Source organism: Acanthaster planci, unplaced genomic scaffold (genome assembly GCF_054643075.1).
Source record: "Acanthaster planci isolate LZ-2023a unplaced genomic scaffold, COTS_SCS Contig94, whole genome shotgun sequence".
Lineage (NCBI taxonomy): Eukaryota > Metazoa > Echinodermata > Asteroidea > Valvatida > Acanthasteridae > Acanthaster > Acanthaster planci.
The window spans coordinates 41,643-58,673 of NW_028257716.1; the positions used below are offsets into that span (position 1 = coordinate 41,643).

At 41.7% G+C, this 17,031-nt stretch overlaps 1 protein-coding gene across 1 annotated transcript in view; it reads right to left on the reverse strand.

Moving 5' to 3' along the window:
• LOC110975282 (uncharacterized) overlaps positions 1-16,647 on the reverse strand; it is a 57,922-nt gene extending 41,275 nt beyond the window's left edge. Inside the window, 23 exon segments of the mRNA XM_087132118.1 lie at positions 148-255; positions 518-628; positions 2,869-3,219; positions 4,106-4,213; positions 4,308-4,427; positions 4,893-5,240; positions 5,608-5,733; positions 5,959-6,115; positions 6,516-6,664; positions 7,308-7,404; positions 7,406-7,461; positions 7,464-7,567; positions 8,047-8,245; positions 8,681-9,034; positions 9,222-9,341; positions 9,926-10,024; positions 10,446-10,553; positions 12,220-12,336; positions 12,454-12,807; positions 13,404-13,511; positions 14,322-14,432; positions 14,790-15,140; positions 15,655-16,647. Of these exon segments, the coding sequence (XP_086988244.1) occupies positions 148-255; positions 518-628; positions 2,869-3,219; positions 4,106-4,213; positions 4,308-4,427; positions 4,893-5,240; positions 5,608-5,733; positions 5,959-6,115; positions 6,516-6,664; positions 7,308-7,404; positions 7,406-7,461; positions 7,464-7,567; positions 8,047-8,245; positions 8,681-9,034; positions 9,222-9,341; positions 9,926-10,024; positions 10,446-10,553; positions 12,220-12,336; positions 12,454-12,807; positions 13,404-13,511; positions 14,322-14,432; positions 14,790-15,140; positions 15,655-16,513 (4,615 nt within the window). The 5' untranslated portion in view covers positions 16,514-16,647.
• Positions 16,648-17,031: the final 384 nt, after the last annotated feature.

The following is a 17,031-nucleotide window of genomic DNA, read 5'->3' on the forward strand; positions in this document are numbered from 1 at the left end:
TAGTGTTTAACAAATAAACATTGACATTAGAAATATGACGTACAAGTTTTATCAGCTCACGTTTATCAAAGTCAAAGTGATATTATGTTTAAAAAGTTAACACAGTGATAGTGAATTGGGAATGCACCTGTTATATTTGAACTTTACCTGTTTCACACCTCGCCCCTTGAAAGCCGGTGGGACATATGCAGCTGAGGCCATACCTTCCAATAGGGTTACATGTCCCGTTGTTTAGACATGGGCTGATCACACAACCTGATAACAGAAAAAAATCGCATAAAAAAGACCGGAAATATAGCTACGAAGGAAGTAGGGCTATAAAGTCAAGTTAAAATATTTTCGAAACCGATGATTCCATTTCACGATTACTGGAGCGCACTAACGTTCGTTTAGTTCCAAAGTTTTCTTTGACAATCATAGACAGGAATAGGTTTAGAGTTGGTAAATTTCATTAGGGCATCCCAACACATTATCCTTTTTAATTAAAACGATTGTTTTTAATGATTTGTATATTTACCGCATTCTTCCTCATCTCTACCATCGACACAGTCATCTTGATAGTTACACCGCAGGTTGTCATTGATACAATAAGCCCCGCAGTTCAATTCTCCCTCAGCACAGTTCGTTTCTAAATAATAAAACGAAATTAAAACCTTTGAAGCAAATCATAATTATAGAGAAACTGAATCCGTTATCAGAACGAAGTAAAAAGTTGATTTGATTGGAACGTTGTACCGGCACTATGAACTCTCCAGTCTCGTTTGACTCTTCTTCCCATCAGCCAATATCTTTTGTTACAGGCAAGGCACTGGTCAGAAACCACTTACGAAACCCAAAGGAGCTTGACCAAAATACATAATGCAACTTTAAATTGAACGGGGAGGACTCAAGTCAAAACAGCTTTTCAATCGTTTCAAAAACCATTCAATGCAATTCAACATGGCTAACTAATTGATTAAAAGGATGAACAAAGAAAATAAGGAGCAGTGGATTTGACCACGCTACCCCCTGGACACCGTAATGGTGCTCCAACAACTATAAACTTTGCATTATTGTTTCTTTGTGGGGTTTACTGTCATGAAGATGATGGCGGTTAAGCATGGTTTCCATCTAGTCGTTTTTAATTCAAACGGAACGCAAGACATAAATACGCAGACACAAACGGAAAAGAGTGTGCATGACGCCATTCCACCCAAAAATTGAAACAAAATGGCTTACGAAACGCTGTGATTTTCGCAGAAAATGTGGTTTTAGATAGACTGTACCGCCTCATGGGCCCAAACCCTGCCCCCAGTTTCATGCATTTCGTTGATGGTCAGCTATTTAGTTGATCACCGGAGTGTAATATGTCCGCGTTTCAGTTTGCGTCTTGATTGCGTTGCTCTCTGCGTTTCTTAGGTCGATATGGAAACCACGCTTTACATATCTGTCGAGGTCGGGTGGTCTGTTCTTGACACGGGTTTCGTGTTCCCGTGCTCGAACGGCGGGAACACGACTCAAGAACACTGTTCTCGGAGCAGGATCAAACACCACCTCCTCGTCAGGATTTTACACGAACACACGGAAAAACTCGTGAGATTTGATTTTTGAACAGCCGCAAAAGTATCGATATGGCTTCACAAAGCCGAAGACAATAGAAAGTTTGCAAATTAACATTAATAATTTTCCATGAGAAAAATGAATGTTTAAATGGAAAATAAGTTACCCCAGTTATCCAACATTAACTCTCGAAGAATACCCGAGGACGCTGCCATGTTACATGTTGCTTTCCACAAATAAATACTAGCGCTAATAACCGGTTGTACATTCCGGCTTTCGAGCGACCGACCTGCGAACAACAAATCAAGCTGTTCGTGAACAAACGAGAACAAGCCGCCTGAACTCAGCCACAAGTTGTCCACAACCCAGATTGTGAATTCTAGACATTAATGAGCTGAACCAGAGTGCATGAAGAAACTTGTGGTAATACTGCGTTGATCAGTTACGATGAACATTTTCTTGTACTTCGAGTTGGCGTAGGTAGACCCGGGTCCCGGTGAGCTGGTGTGCTTTCGATCACAATAGGGAAGTTGCCGTAAGCCTATCTACAGCAGGAAAGTTGGCAGCTTTGCTGTCCATTGGGGCTATCCGGTGGCAGAGAAGAGCAAAGTTGGGGCCAAAGTTTGCATACACTCGTGGGCGTCAATCGGTGGGGCTGGGGTGGCATGTCCCCCACTTTTCCAACTGTTGATCGATATTTCCACATTATAGGCTTAAACAACTCACTCGGTATTAGAATATATTGAGGCATGTGGTTTTGGTCACAATTTGCAGTCTTTCTTTTTGCGATCCACTTGCTGACACTCAGTACTTAGTAAGCAACACAGCAATTTGTGCTAGAGGTGATTTGCCAAGCCAAGTGATTCCAGCCAATCTCATGCCCTTTTTCGCATCGCGACCACGGAGACATGAATGTGGTACTGTATGACATGTGTGGCATTCCTCACAGAGAAGTATGGCTCACACTGTTTTCTTATAATTTGTCTTAAAATGGGTAACTGGGTTATTCCGCGGTATTTATGGCGTTACGGGGTCTGTCATATTCCTACTTACGCACATTTGTTAGAAAACCTAAATGTATCATGCAGTGGATATTAGAATTGATAGCCCCACGATTAGCAATAAATATGCGATAGTTACATGATATCACATCCAGAAGAATTCTACTGCGCTAAAAGTTCAAAAATTAAGGATAAAGACTTGGGACTGAAATAATATTGCACTACTCCTTTTATCAATATGGCAATATATTTCTGACAGAAAACATTCGAAAGTACCTAAGACATTAAACTCTATTGCTACAGATAGAGCATAAATATTGGGACTTACCATTTGACGAGACGCTTCGAGCCGACAAGAGAAACCCACTCCTGGTGATACTATAATCTGATGTGAATCTCAGCCACATGACGTTTCCGTTGGACGAAAAACGAGATGGAAGACTGCTTCCACTCCAGCGGAAGAGACTTGTAGAGGAATTGGAAAAATCCTCTCCATCCCCACCTCTTAGATGGTCACAACAACTCTCCGTGTTGAAAGCAATGAAATCGATGAGAATCTGTCGATAGTCCCCCGTTTCGACAATCCACACGAGGTCCAGATTGTTTGTGTAGTAGTTTGGATAGGACGGGGAATTTATTAGGACTGAGTCGTTCGCCCCAAGATTGACGAGAGTCACGTCTATTGTGAAATATAAGTTTAATGAGGTGATTAAATTTTTGCTACTCAAACTTACTTTCCCGGTGGGCTCGCGACGGTGAGAAAATGTCCAAACAAAATCGTAGGCAGCCCTAAATCGACTCCCGGCATTCACGAATTTTACCCAACGAAGCTCATGTGTGGAGTGCACAAGCAACCTTTACATCACCGTAAAATGAAGCTGCAAGGAATTTTTCAATGTATGGAAACGCTTTTGCACTTTTTCTTTAAAAACCATGTAACATGTCGGCTTTCTTTCTAGGATATAGTGGCGTAACCACGGGGGGCCTGGGGGCACGTGACCCCACAAATCCCTTGTGCCCCAGACCCCCCCACTGAAAAAACGGATGAATGAATACTTAACAAGTCTAACAAAAACTTGCCCCCAACAAACACACCACTGAAAGCTGGTGCCCCCCCATAAGATACCGGTGCCCCTTTATACCCCCACAACCAGTGAATCCTAGCTACGCCACTGCTAGCATAACGTCGATATTTGAGCATTAAAATCAAAAAGGAAGTAAAATACCCTTTGAAATTTGAAATTTCGTGAAAGTCAAACAAACCGTTCTTGCCCCAGTATACATGACAGGTCAACCAACAATGCATACTTTTCCCACTGTGGTGCTCAACGAAAGCTGGCTGGCATGTGTGCAGCCTTCAAATAATGTAAGAACAAAACATACAATTTTGATTTGGTTCCATCTTAATTTTTTATGATTAGACGCAAGCATGTCAATAAGCATATCATGTTTAAAAAAAAGTGTGGAACAGCGGGGTTCCGGGAGGAGGGGTTGAATCCGCCCTACCCGGCTATGAGATGGTCTAAAAAAAACCCGGCTCTTTGAGGGTTCAAAACTTGCCTCACCTATATCACACAGAGTGCCACCAAAGCCCTCATGACAGTGACAGTTGAAACCAGATCCTCCAACGGGGTGGCAAGTTCCATTGTTCAGGCAGGTGTTCAACACACATCCTAAATTAAAAGGATATTGTAGCAAACGATGAATTGAAAAATGGAAAAATTTCATTGTCCACTGACAAAATATTCACGTGGAAATAAAACTTACCGCACTGAAATTCCTCATCTCGGCCGTCGGAGCAATCGATCTTTCGATCACACAACCAGCCACGATCAATGCAGACAGAGTGTCCACAGTCAAACTCCTCTTCCGTACAATTCAGAGATTCTAATGGAAATTTTTCCGAAAATTAAAATGTGTAATGAAGGAAACCTCATTACCGGCAAACCATGAACCTGGTAGTTTTGAAGATCTGTGCCCAGGTTGAATAAACAATTAAGAAACCAAAAGCTAATTAAACAAAATCAATATGCTGCTGTAGGTTAAAGGCAAATATAACAAACTGGTGCCCTGCGCGTCATAAGCAGTATAGTCAGCGTCACTCGTATCTCACATTCTGTATATTTTTTAAATGAACAAAGTAGAGAAAAAAGGAGCTAACATTTATCTTTCTACAACGGGAAAAAGATCAGTAAGTTCAAGACTTTTGATTTAGTGAATAACCACCTAATCTACATCACTGTATAAAATAACCATGACTGAAATGTTTATCATCTTCCTAAAAATGAAATAATTTCCACGACACAAACACGCGATAGAACTACATGTAGGCCCTATTGATCATTTTCATACCATTTGAGGGAACGCTGGTGACAGTGATATTAAATCCTCTTCTTGTGTTAAAGGAATTAGACGTAAATCTCAGCCACATGGTGCTATTACTTGAGAGAAGACTAGGTGGGCGCCTCATCTCACTCCACGAGAAAAAATTCGTAGAACCATTGACAGCATAGACGCCATCTCCAGCCTGCAAAATGTCACCCTGCTCGGTGCTGAATGTTACAAACTTTATGGAAATCTTGAAACCGTCCTCAGTGAAGATGTTCCAAATTACATTCAGGTTGTTGATGTAATTCATCGGGTAAAAAGGTGAGAGCAGTTGGATTCTTTCATTTTCATCCAGAGAAACGGAGAGGCTTCCTGTAAGAATTTAATGAATGAACGCGTATATGAAATGTTTTCCAAAGAGCAGAACACATTGTTATCCCAGATTTTTTTTAACCCAAAGCAAGACTTCATACTAAAGTTTTGCGTAGGAAGAAAGGCTGCTCAGAAGACCAACACTTACTGCGCTTTTGTAATCCACATGCGTGTAAGAGAAGGCAACATTTACTGAACGTTTGCTTGAATTTGGAGGTGATGTGGTGCAATGTACTAAATCGGGATTTACAAGCACAAGCATAACGGATTTTTCTTCATAACACTGCTCCACAACATGCTGTTTCCAATTCTCCTTTCTGTAGAAGAATACTTTTCTCGTGTTAACATTATCTCCAATAATTCATACCTCCAGGGTCACAAGATAATTCGTCACTCCCGTCGTCACAGTCAGGGAACGTATTGCACACGAGCTCAGGCGTTATACAAGTCCCAGAGCTACATCTGAAGTCATCCACACTGCATAGATTGGAATCTGAACAGAACAAAAGGTTCACCTTCTGAAGCATTTGTTAATAAACCTCTGCAAACACAATTGTTATAACCTTGCGTTCATTACTACAGCCAAAATAAAACTGTCCTAAAGGTCTGAAGTTTGACAAAAGTCCTCTTTTTTTCCAACAGGACAGGGAATTACCAGGATTAAGACCTGTCACGAATTGGCAAATTTTCGTGTTATTTCTGTTTTATATGATCTTACCTGAAGCGATTGTGTATCTGATGAAATCAATGTACTGTGAGACTCTCGTGAAAGCGGTGGGGGCAGTTTGTCCGCATCTAACACCAGTGCTGACAATACCAACCATCTTCCACCGGCCGTCCGTGCCCTGACAGACCAGTGGACTTCCACTGTCACCCTGCACACAAAGGTACGAAAAAAACAATCTCACGTGATAAGGCCAACGATAACTAAGGCTAAGTAATGTTTAAACTTAATATGAAATTCAAGAGCACGACTACAACACAAGCCGTTTAGGTCTTGGTAAAATTTTCATTGCAAAGCAGCTCAATCGTTCATTATGGTTGGCCAGCATAAACTTGCAAAACTGACAAAATCATTAAATAATTCAATAAAAGATAAGTCTTCGAGAAGCAATTTTACAATTTGGACAAGATAAAGAGTTTTTGATAAATGAGTGAAATCGATAATCAGACGTCTCTACAAAACGCGCACCACCGCTTCTTTTAAATTACAATTTAACCGGGGAAATCAATATTTGAAAGAACGTTAATTATTATGAATAAGCTCCAACATACATTACAGGTTTTGTTAGTTTCGTCTCCAATTCCAGCACATATCTGACTTGATGAGACAAATAGTCGTCCCTGAATTTCACTGTTAGCTTTACATTGCTCCCATCCCAGTAGAGGCACACGTGCTTCTTTCAAGACAGGAGAAACGATACCTGGAAACAAAAGGGTCAAGATTTGAGAATCAAGGTGGTCGAAGGTATAACTCACTTCATGCTACTTATTCAAAATTCAATATGTGTTTTCAAAATGAAGTGAAGGATTTATTTTAAGAGAAAATTTCAAAATAAAATGCTAACGACGACAACAATTTTAGTGGTCTTTCAAATAATGTTCGGGTTATGAAGTATTTGAACCCAAATTGACTGCAAATAGAGGAGTGTAATACACAAACTAAATCAGTTAATTTGTAAACAAATATTAATATCCTTCGAAATACGGGATAGACGTTATAATACACAAAATGTACGTAAACTCTACAACGTAACCAAGAACCACCCTTCCGTACCTCCATGAGTGTTTTTTACCTCCGTACGAAGTTCTGCCCCAACCCATTTGCATGGCACCAGTGTTGTAGTACTCGTACTCGGTACTCGTACTCGAGTACTATTCGAGTACCGTTTTCAGAGTACTCGTACTCGTAGTAAAAGCAAGTTAGTTGGAAAACAAAATTTGATATATATCCTTGGAAAGCAGGATCGACGTCATACAGACAATGTACAACAAACTCCACAACGGAACCAAGAACTGCCTTTCAATTTCTCTGTGAGTCTTGTTACAAAAGGCATCAACATTTACCTCCGTACGAAGTTCGGCCCCAACCTATTGCATGGCACCTGTCGTAGACCTCAGTTTCATTGTCAGCAATTTGCAAGCAGATTGGTTGGACGGTGTCCCGTATATCGTACGGGGGAGGCCAGTTTCAGATGTGCAATGTCGTTGTGGTACCTCGGGAGTTGTGCAAAGGATGATTGAATACTTTGCTAACCCTATAGACGTGCTGGTAGTTAAATGGAATATCCAAAGTTGAACTGCCAAACACTACGTATTGCAGATGCCTAGAAAGAAAAGGAAGTCAGGTTATTGTTGTATCTGTAACCATGGATCAGATGTAAACTTCTCAGTTATTTTTAAAAACTTTTGGAAACAATTTTTTTCACTGGTTTGTGGAACAAGTATTTTATACCTTGATCTTGAGATGACAGTAACTCTTTCTCAACATATAGTTCCCGACCACTGCCGTTATGAAGTTGAGTTAGGCTGCTGTTTAATGTGATCTTTCGAAACTCCAAGAGAATCTGTTTTATTCATTCTTTGCGGGGAACTATGATGGCTTAATTTCCCTTTGTATCGGTGTCTGGGGAATGCTACAGGAACGTTTTTTGTGTTTTTCCAGTTTCACATCAGTAAACGTCTCAGAAAAAAATCATTCACGTTTATGCTGGAATGACATTTACATACAAATCAACAATTGCGCAACGATAATTAAAATTTCATGGGTATCGACCGATAAGAGTTTTCCCTTTTCTAAACTTACGTGCAGTGTGCTGCTGTGACTGCCCAATATCTACTGATTAGTGATACTCCACATCCATGCGATCCACTAGCGTGTCGATATGAACCAATCCAAGGCCAGTTGGCAATGTGCGTCTGAGCTCCACCAACGATACGACTGAAAGGATTGAGAGAAGGCGAGGCCGCTGGTCGACGCCCACAGTCTCCTGCTTGTAGCACATCTGGATACATAGTTTAAAAGGTACTAATTACTTGGTAAAATTCAACAGTGGTTAAAGGTATTTGGCAATTATTTCACCAGCTATAGATCGCGATGCATGAGTGCGCTCTTCTAAATACGTAGGCCTATAACACACAACCGCATAATTTCGGTTCTCATCGCGACCTACACCCAAAAATCATTGCGCTCTCATATTGTTGTTCTCGACAAAGTGAGAGTGTTCTTAATTTGTGAAGTCAAAAGGTTTCTAGTCCAAAAATTCAAGATGGACCGACAAATGGAAGCCAGCCCGTTTGCACCCTAATGACACTTGTTCCTCTCTTCTCAATTTGCAGACAATGGAACAATAACAACAAACTCACTGCCTTTATTTCAACAAGATTTTCCCAGATAACAGAGCAAAAACTACAAATAACGTACATTGTTGCCGACCCACCTGCTCTGTGGTAAAAACAACCGTCCGATGTTGACAGCAAACCACGGTCTGGATAGACTTCACACGACAAACTTGTGGTGTTAGAATCCGTGTCCACACCGACACATTTTAAAGCTCTGGAACACAATGTTGAGCAGACTCTTCGGTCAGAACCAAACTGAGGACATTCTGGGAAGAACGACATACACAGAGCAAGTCTCTCGCTATCGGTGCAGTTGGCTGTAAGTTGAGGCAGATGTTGAGCAATGAAGTCATTCGCTTGTCGATGGGATGACACGAAGTCGTTCGGGAAGTAGGTGGTATTGTAAGTCAGAATAGCTGAGCACACTTCACTCTGAATTTCGATGCAGTAAGCTTAATGGATATCAAGAAAGAATGATAAAAAAGATCAAACACGTTACGGTGACAAAACGAGCACTTAAACTTCTTTTGTCGATATATCCAATACTTTGCACTGAATTACTGATTTTGAAATTGCGATGTGGTTTTTATTTTCCAAATAAAGTTTTTTTTGCTGGAGGATCAGAAGTGGTAAACCTACCAGTATTACAGGTAACTCCTTCATCTGAATAATCCAGACATTCTGGTATGCCATTGCATTCTGCATTGGCTGAACTCACGCAGATGCTATCACGACATCGGTACTCGTTTGCACTACAATCTACAAAACAAGAGAGTTAATGTATAAAGTGTATTGGGCAATTACATCTTTTACTTTGAGGCTATAATGTTTCCAATGTGAGATACAATTGTGTGCATTTTAAAATAGCGAGGAAATTATCTTAGTAATTTTGTACTGTGTGTGTTCGATTTGTTCCCACGAACTGCGCAGTTTAACGTAACCTCATCCCCACCGTTTCGGGGGTTTGACAAAACCACCCCCAGGTCCAGGTTACCCTGTCTTTATTCATTTCCTGCAAAGGAAACATGGTATCTTACGTCACTCATTTTAAAGAATAAAATGTACTGAATTCTCTTTCAGCAATGAGATGTTTTTGTTTTTAAAATGCCACGTTTCCTACATAGAATAGTGCTCAATGATCACTTACTTTTTTACTAATAAAGCAGATAAAACAGATCAAAACTTCGTGTCTTTGTAATAATGTTTCTCCCGTCTGACATTGAACAATATGAAAGGAGTTACTAAATCGCCAACAATTTGATTCAAAAAGATGTCCGATGTATGACAGATCACGTGCATTTTTGCCACTAGTTCGAAAGCTGTAAAGGGACAGAACGTCTTACCACAATCCTTTTCGTCATCGCCGTTAGGACACTGAATGATTCCATCACATCTGTCAGATTCTTCAAAAGTGTACGAATAAGCCTCACACTCAAAGATGACTGGATGAAATTAACAAATTGGAAACTCTTTACTTCTTGCATTTTAATTAAAATTTTGAGATTTTTAAAAACCTAATTTTCAGAATTGACCGACTGCTTTCATTAATAATCGTGGCACACACTCAAGAAGTGACATATGTGACAGTAAGAAAAAAGTATTTGATCTACATCATCAATGTGCACTTCGTGTTTAACAGAAACATGACCATATCATTCAGGATTTGGATCAGAAAATGCGAATCAAGAAGTATTAAGTCATGTCAATCAAAATGTTTAGTTTAGATCATTAAAGTTTATTTTGGTAATATTTTCACCTTTTATTTGTTCGACTTTGGTAACGTACATGGAAAACAAAGTTTAAACTATTGGAAATCTGTACTCTCTCCTTTCATGGGCGAATTTATTAAATATAGCTATTTACCTTTTTCACAGAATCTTCCTGAAAAGCCTTGGGAACAACTGCATCTAAAATAGCCGTAGTATGTTGGTATACAGGTTCCGTTGTTCTGGCAGGAGGTGAAATCACAGCCTACAGAAGCCGTAAACAGTAAAATATATCTTTTGAGCTTCGATTGAGGCTGATCTGTTCGTTGTTTTTACATGGGCTGTATACATAACCTCGATTGATACAGTACAATATCGCAATCCCCTCTGGAGAGCCATGGTTCCGAGGTGTGCCTCACAAGTCTAGTGGTTTGAAACTAGCTTGTTGGCTTTTTTAGATTGTCTCCAAAAAAAGGCACTTTGTGACCACAGAGCTTTTTCACCTACTTGACAGGATTGCGCTAATGGAAACAATACCACGTATGGACTGCCTTGACCGCGGTGATCGCATATATTCCTACGGGCAGCTTCAACCACGTGCAAGGCACGTGCGAACGCTAGATGTTGGACTAGTTTATCCTGAATAAGTATAGATGATCATCAGAACACTATGCCCCTATTATCATCACAAAACATAATAGGTCCAGTACGATTGTGACATCACTGGGGAAAAGGTCTATAGCCTGTGTCAGCCCATCAGTTTAAACAAGGAAGGAGATGAAGAGCGATTAGTTTATTAAGTATTGCTGTATATTTTGTTCGGAGCTACAATGATCTTTAAAAATATGAAGGCCTATCAGGGAGAATACTATTTAAACAAATGGTCAAAAATTCACCTTTTGCTGCCGTTTGGTCGCTTTAGCACATTTACCTCTGACTGTCCTAACTGATAACCACTGTGATTGATATTCAGTTTGTAACATCGAATTTCCAGGATATCAAAACGAGCAAGACAAAAAGTGCATTCTCACTATTTCCCTAAATCAACTTAGTCTCTCACAAAATTAATTGTTAGATTTAGTGCTAATTTCTTAATTAAAAATCGACTCCCGTTTTTGCATACCTCTAGTGTTCATACTGAACAATCTAGTTTGGTCACCTTTGGGGATTCCCCTTAGACAGAAAACAAAATATTGGAGTCGGCCTCTGGCCAAGTCCTATGGGAATGTGTATAAACAACTCCACCACGTGCCCCATGGGAAAATTTACACAGCTGAAGCCAAGGCCTACCAGGGCTGGTCGGGGTCTGTCAAATATCACGTCTGTCACGTCAGCGGGCGGGTCTCTTTGATGTTGGTACACTATAGGATGCATAAGTCTGGGCTTTTTTCCCTGGTGGGACTTGGACATTTGAATGGGGCTTGGGGGATGACCGGTACCATAATGTCTGTTCCAGTCTTTTTGTGTCAACCCCCCCCACAACGAAAAGAAAGTACATTGAACATCTTTTAAACTTCTTATCTGCAGCGATTTACAGCTACAAACGCAGAGCGCACCGAATTATCCATTCTAATCCCTTTAGAACAGAAGCTGGGCCCCCCTGGAAAAAATAACACCATCGCCGGACCGGCTTAGGCTGTAGAAGCCATTTGACCTTTCACGTGACAAAACCGTGCGTTTCGCGAGGTAAAACGTTTGGCTAATAAAGGCGTTGCAATCAAAGCAAAGTTTAAAAACATCATTACAATGCATAAAAATAAATGCTTTCGAAAATATATCACTAAGCATGTTTCGTGTTTATCCAATTGAAAATACAACAATTAATTGAATCATTTTTTACATAACTTAAACATACAGACATAATTTTGTGTTGACATTTCCTTTCCATTTTACCTCCTACAAAAATTATTCTAGTTTTTAAATATATTTACCGCAGGAAATTTCGTCTGTGTTATTAATGCAGTCATAACTCCTGTCACATCGTAAGAGCTCACTGATGCAAACAGAATTCCCACAATCAAATTTATCATCAGAACAGGTCAGTGTTTCTGAAAGAAAGAAGAAATTTTCAAACGGTTGAATATGCATTTAATTTACTGACCTACTGCAAAGAGGCGTTTTCATTACAACATATTACGTCAGTCGCGGTTCTTAGTCTCACATACCTGTGGATAGCTTAGAGGATGCAAGAAAAGAAAATCCTTCTCTTGTTAGGTAAGACAAAGGAAACGAGAAGGAAATCCAGATGGCACTTCCATTCGAAAGGAGAACCGGTAGTTGACGGCGTCCGTATCTCCATGACAGAAGGGTAGACTGACTGATAACATCTCCATTCCCAATCCCCCAACTGTCGTAGTACTCAGTGGTGAGATTGCCAAAAGATAGGAGAATTTTCCTGTCTTCCTGCGTCCTGATGATCCAGCTGATGCTGACTCCTCGTGGAAGGCTGCCCGGGAAACCTGGCGATGTGACTTCAACGGTTTCGTTGACCCCGAGCGCGAGGGAGATGTTCAATATCGCTGCACATGCATACCAAAAAGGAAACGAAAACCGTATTTAGCTTTGTCACACCTTGTTTCTGGTCTAAAGGTATTCACTGGACTCCTATTTCCGTTCATAAAGGGCTCAATAAACTAACAAATCCTCATTTACAAGTATTTTTACAGGAAACCCCGCGGTGGCATTATTCTTTTTGAAAAAAAAGTTCACCCGCGTGTGCTTTGAGACTTCACTGAAACGGAAAATGCCAAACAGTTTGTAAGCAGCTTCAGAGTAATTGTAAGTGGTGTTCAGCAAAATAATGAATATCGGCATAGTCTTTGCGGAAATTGCTATCGAATTTAATTTCGCTGTGTCACATATTAGCCTTCTGCTTGCAAATTTTCTCGATGCTGACTAGCCTCACTTATAAGTGTGCCACCGTATTACATCATACATATATATGTATGATGTAATACGGTAATATATTAGCATCACAGTTCTTGCAGGCTATTTTGATGCACAGGCCTCACTTATAAATAGTGGTGGGTAGTCGAGTCGGGTGCCAAGCTCCTTCTGAGGTTTTTTTTGCTGATGGCATTTCTAAGCTTCGGTTTAATTATGTTTATCTCCTTACCTATTTCACACCTCAAGCCTCCAAATCTAGAAGGGCACTCGCAGCTGAAGCCAGAGCTACCCACTGGTTGACACGTTCCATTATTCAGACACGAATTGAATACACAACCTATAAATAGCACAAAGGCAACTCCTTTGGTTAATTGGAATATAGACTATATGACCCTTCAAAAGATAAAATTCGTGCTTGTACCATTTCGTTCTAATCATGGTAACTTTACGGGGAGTTCTGATATAGTGCAAAAACCAAAATCACCATACTGCTTTGATACACTAAATGTACCATGTTTTCAAAGGCTTTACTCTGTTGAGCATGAGTTTCTTTCATATAATACGTGGAATCGATTGGTAGATGCTTTGCATAACAAAGATACATCTCACAGATACTCAAGTATATTTCAAAGCAATAATTACAAGCGTTATCACATTTCACTTAATACAAATTACTTACAAAGATCGATTTTCACGTTTAAAGTTTATTTTTCATTTTTATGAAAGTGAAAGCTATAGAGAAAATGTCAATTTATTACTAGGCATCAAGAAGGCAAAAACTCGTGAGGTTGTTTTCCTGAAGTCAATTTTCTTTCTGGCTGCGCTCAATTAAAATAATACTTTTGAATCTATTGAGATTGGTGAAAGAAACGAGCATCTTCTCTACTCCCTGGATGATCCAGCTGAATTTGCCTCTTCATGGAAAGATGTCTGTATGAACTGGCAGCTCGACCTCAACTCTTCCGTGGCTGAACTTGATTCCTTTGAAATCGAATTGTAACGGTGAAATGCGCGCTTTGCTTTTCAGTAAGGTCCAGTGATTACATTAGAAAGTGGTTTAAAGTTCGCTGGCTTATGCTTTCCACGAATACCTCTGGATCTCCAGAAAATAAGGTGAAATAAAAAACATCCACATGCTGAGCGTTACCACATGCTTCCTCGTCCCTGCCATCGGTACAGTCATATCGCAAATTGCATCGCAAGTTGTCACTGATGCAATAAACCCCGCAGTTGAATTCCTCTTCAGTACAATTCGTCCCTGAATAAAAACGAATCAATGCAGAAAAAGAAATTGTATCTTGCATCTGTATGAAAAGAACAGATGTTTCAACTCTGTGTGGGTTAGATTGGACAAATTGGAGAGCCCCAAAGTCAGAGTTTCAAAGCCGAAGCCAGAAATCTATCCAAAAACCCTGAAATGAGGTGTCAAGTTAATTTCAAAAACGTTTTTAAAAAAGTTGCAGAATGCAATGCAAGCTCAAAGAAATCGATACTCCGAGAGGAGACTACGAAAGGATATGAAAAGATTTCGCAACCATAATGTCGCAACTGCTCTTTCAGAAATGTAAGAAATTAAAACTCTTCATAATGTATTCGACATAAAGACGTTGTTTACCATTTGGCGAGACACTTTGAGCCCACAAGGAAAACCCACGACTGGGAATAATACTATCTGACGTGAATCTCAGCCACATGACGTTCCCGTTTGACGACACACGAGGTGGTAGACTGCTTCCACTCCAGCGGAAGAGAGTTGTGGAGGAATTGGAAAAATCCTCCCCATCCCCAGCCTGAAGAAAATCGTAACCACTCTCCGTGTTGAAAGCGATGAACTCAATGAGAATCCTCCAATTGTCTACCGTTCGGATTATCCAAACTACATCCAGATTGTTCGAGTAGTTGTTGGGATAGGATGGAGAGCTTATTAGGGTTGACTCGTTCGTTCCAAGATTGATGACAGTCACATCTGTGGTGAAATATACAGAATGTAAGAGAGCCCTTAATAACTCCCTTCCTTGGGGACGTATGCCCTTGTTTCCTTAAAACCTCCCTCCGTTCTAGTACATCGAGTTGTTTGGTTTCATAGCTAATAAGTAAAGCTGATAGCCCCCCTAACATCGACGCGATTAATAAAGTGACTGTGTTTGCATGAATACAAGGTGTAGAGAGAACGTAAAAAATGGACGCTGGTGATAAAAAAGAAATACGTGTTAAGGTTGTAGTGGGCTCAAGGTGCTATGACCAATCTTAGATTTCCAAAAAAAATTCAAAAAGTGCAGGTGATTCTTCCTAAATTAACTAAGGTGTCATACAAGCGTAAGGTTCCCCTACTAATTCACAAAGATTTGGTATTTCATTTCATCTAGGATAAGGCCAAACAAATCATCCAATACGCACAACGTTCATCCCAAGCTACTCGGAATCAAAGCAGGAATCCCATGTTCCTGTCTTGTGATATGGACTTCGAGAACGAGCCTTACTTGATGAATCCCGAGGATAGTCAGTTGAAACAGGTGGTGATTGCGTTGTCACTGCTCCAGGGCTGTACGTTACAGCTCCAGTGCGTGAAACTGCTGGACTTGCAGCTGTCGGAGCCGTCGATGTGGCAGTGGGTTGACTGGTTGGAATAGCAGTGATTGGATTGGTCGGTGTACCACTTGGTGGGGGTGGTCTGGTCGGTGCACTACTGGGTGGACTGGTAGGTGTACCACTGGCTGGACTGGTCAGGGCAGCAGTCGGTGGACTTGTTGGAGCTGCAGTCGGTGGACTGGTCGGTGCAGCAGTCGGTGGACCAGTCAGGGCAACAGTCGATGGACTGGTCGGAGCAACAGTCGATGGAGTGGTCGGCGCAACAGTCGGTGGACTAGTCGAAGCAGCAGTCGGTGGACTAGTCGCAGCAGCAGTCGGTGGACTAGTCGGAGCAGCAGTCGGTGGACTAGTCGCAGCAGCAGTCGGTGGACTAGTCGCAGCAGCAGTCGGTGGACTAGTCGGAGCAGCAGTCGGTGGACTAGTCTGGGAAGCAGTCGGTGGACTAGTCTGGGAAGCAGTCGGTGGACTAGTCTGGGAAGCAGTCGGTGGACTAGTCTGGGAAGCAGTCGGTGGACTAGTCTGGGAAGCAGTCAGTGGACTAGTCGGAGCAGCAGTCATTGGACTAGTCGGAGCAACAATCGATGGACTGGTCGGCACAGCAGTCGGTGGACTAGTCGGAGCAGCAGTCGGTGGACTAGTCTGGGAAGCAGTCGGTGGACTAGTCGGAGCAGCAGTCGTTGGACTAGTCGGAGCAACAATCGATGGACTGGTCGGCGCAGCAGTCAGTGGACTAGTCGGAGCAGCAGTCATTGGACTAGTCGGAGCAACAATCGATGGACTGGTCGGCACAGCAGTCGGTGGACTAGTCGGAGCAGCAGTCGGTGGACTAGTCGGAGCAGCAGTCGGTGGACTGGTCGGAGCAACGGTCGATGGAGTGGTCGGCGCAACAGTCGGTGGACTAGTCGGAGCAGCAGTCGGTGGACTAGTCGGAGCAGCAGTCGGTGGACTAGTCGGAGCAGCAGTCGGTGGACTAGTCGGTGCAGCAGTCGGTGGACTAGTCGGAGCAGCAGTCGGTGGACTGGTCGGAGCAACGGTCGATGGAGTGGTCGGCGCAACAGTCGGTGGACTAGTCGGAGCAGCAGTCGGTGGACTAGTCGGAGCAACAGTCGATGGACTGGTCGGCGCAGCAGTTGGATGACTGGTCAGAGCAGCAGTCGCCGGTGGACTGGTCTGAGCAGCAGTCGGTGGACTAGTCGGTGCAGCAGTAGACTGATCAGTTGTTGCATCTACAGGTTGCCTTGGTTGGGTGGTTTCAGACACATCCGGTT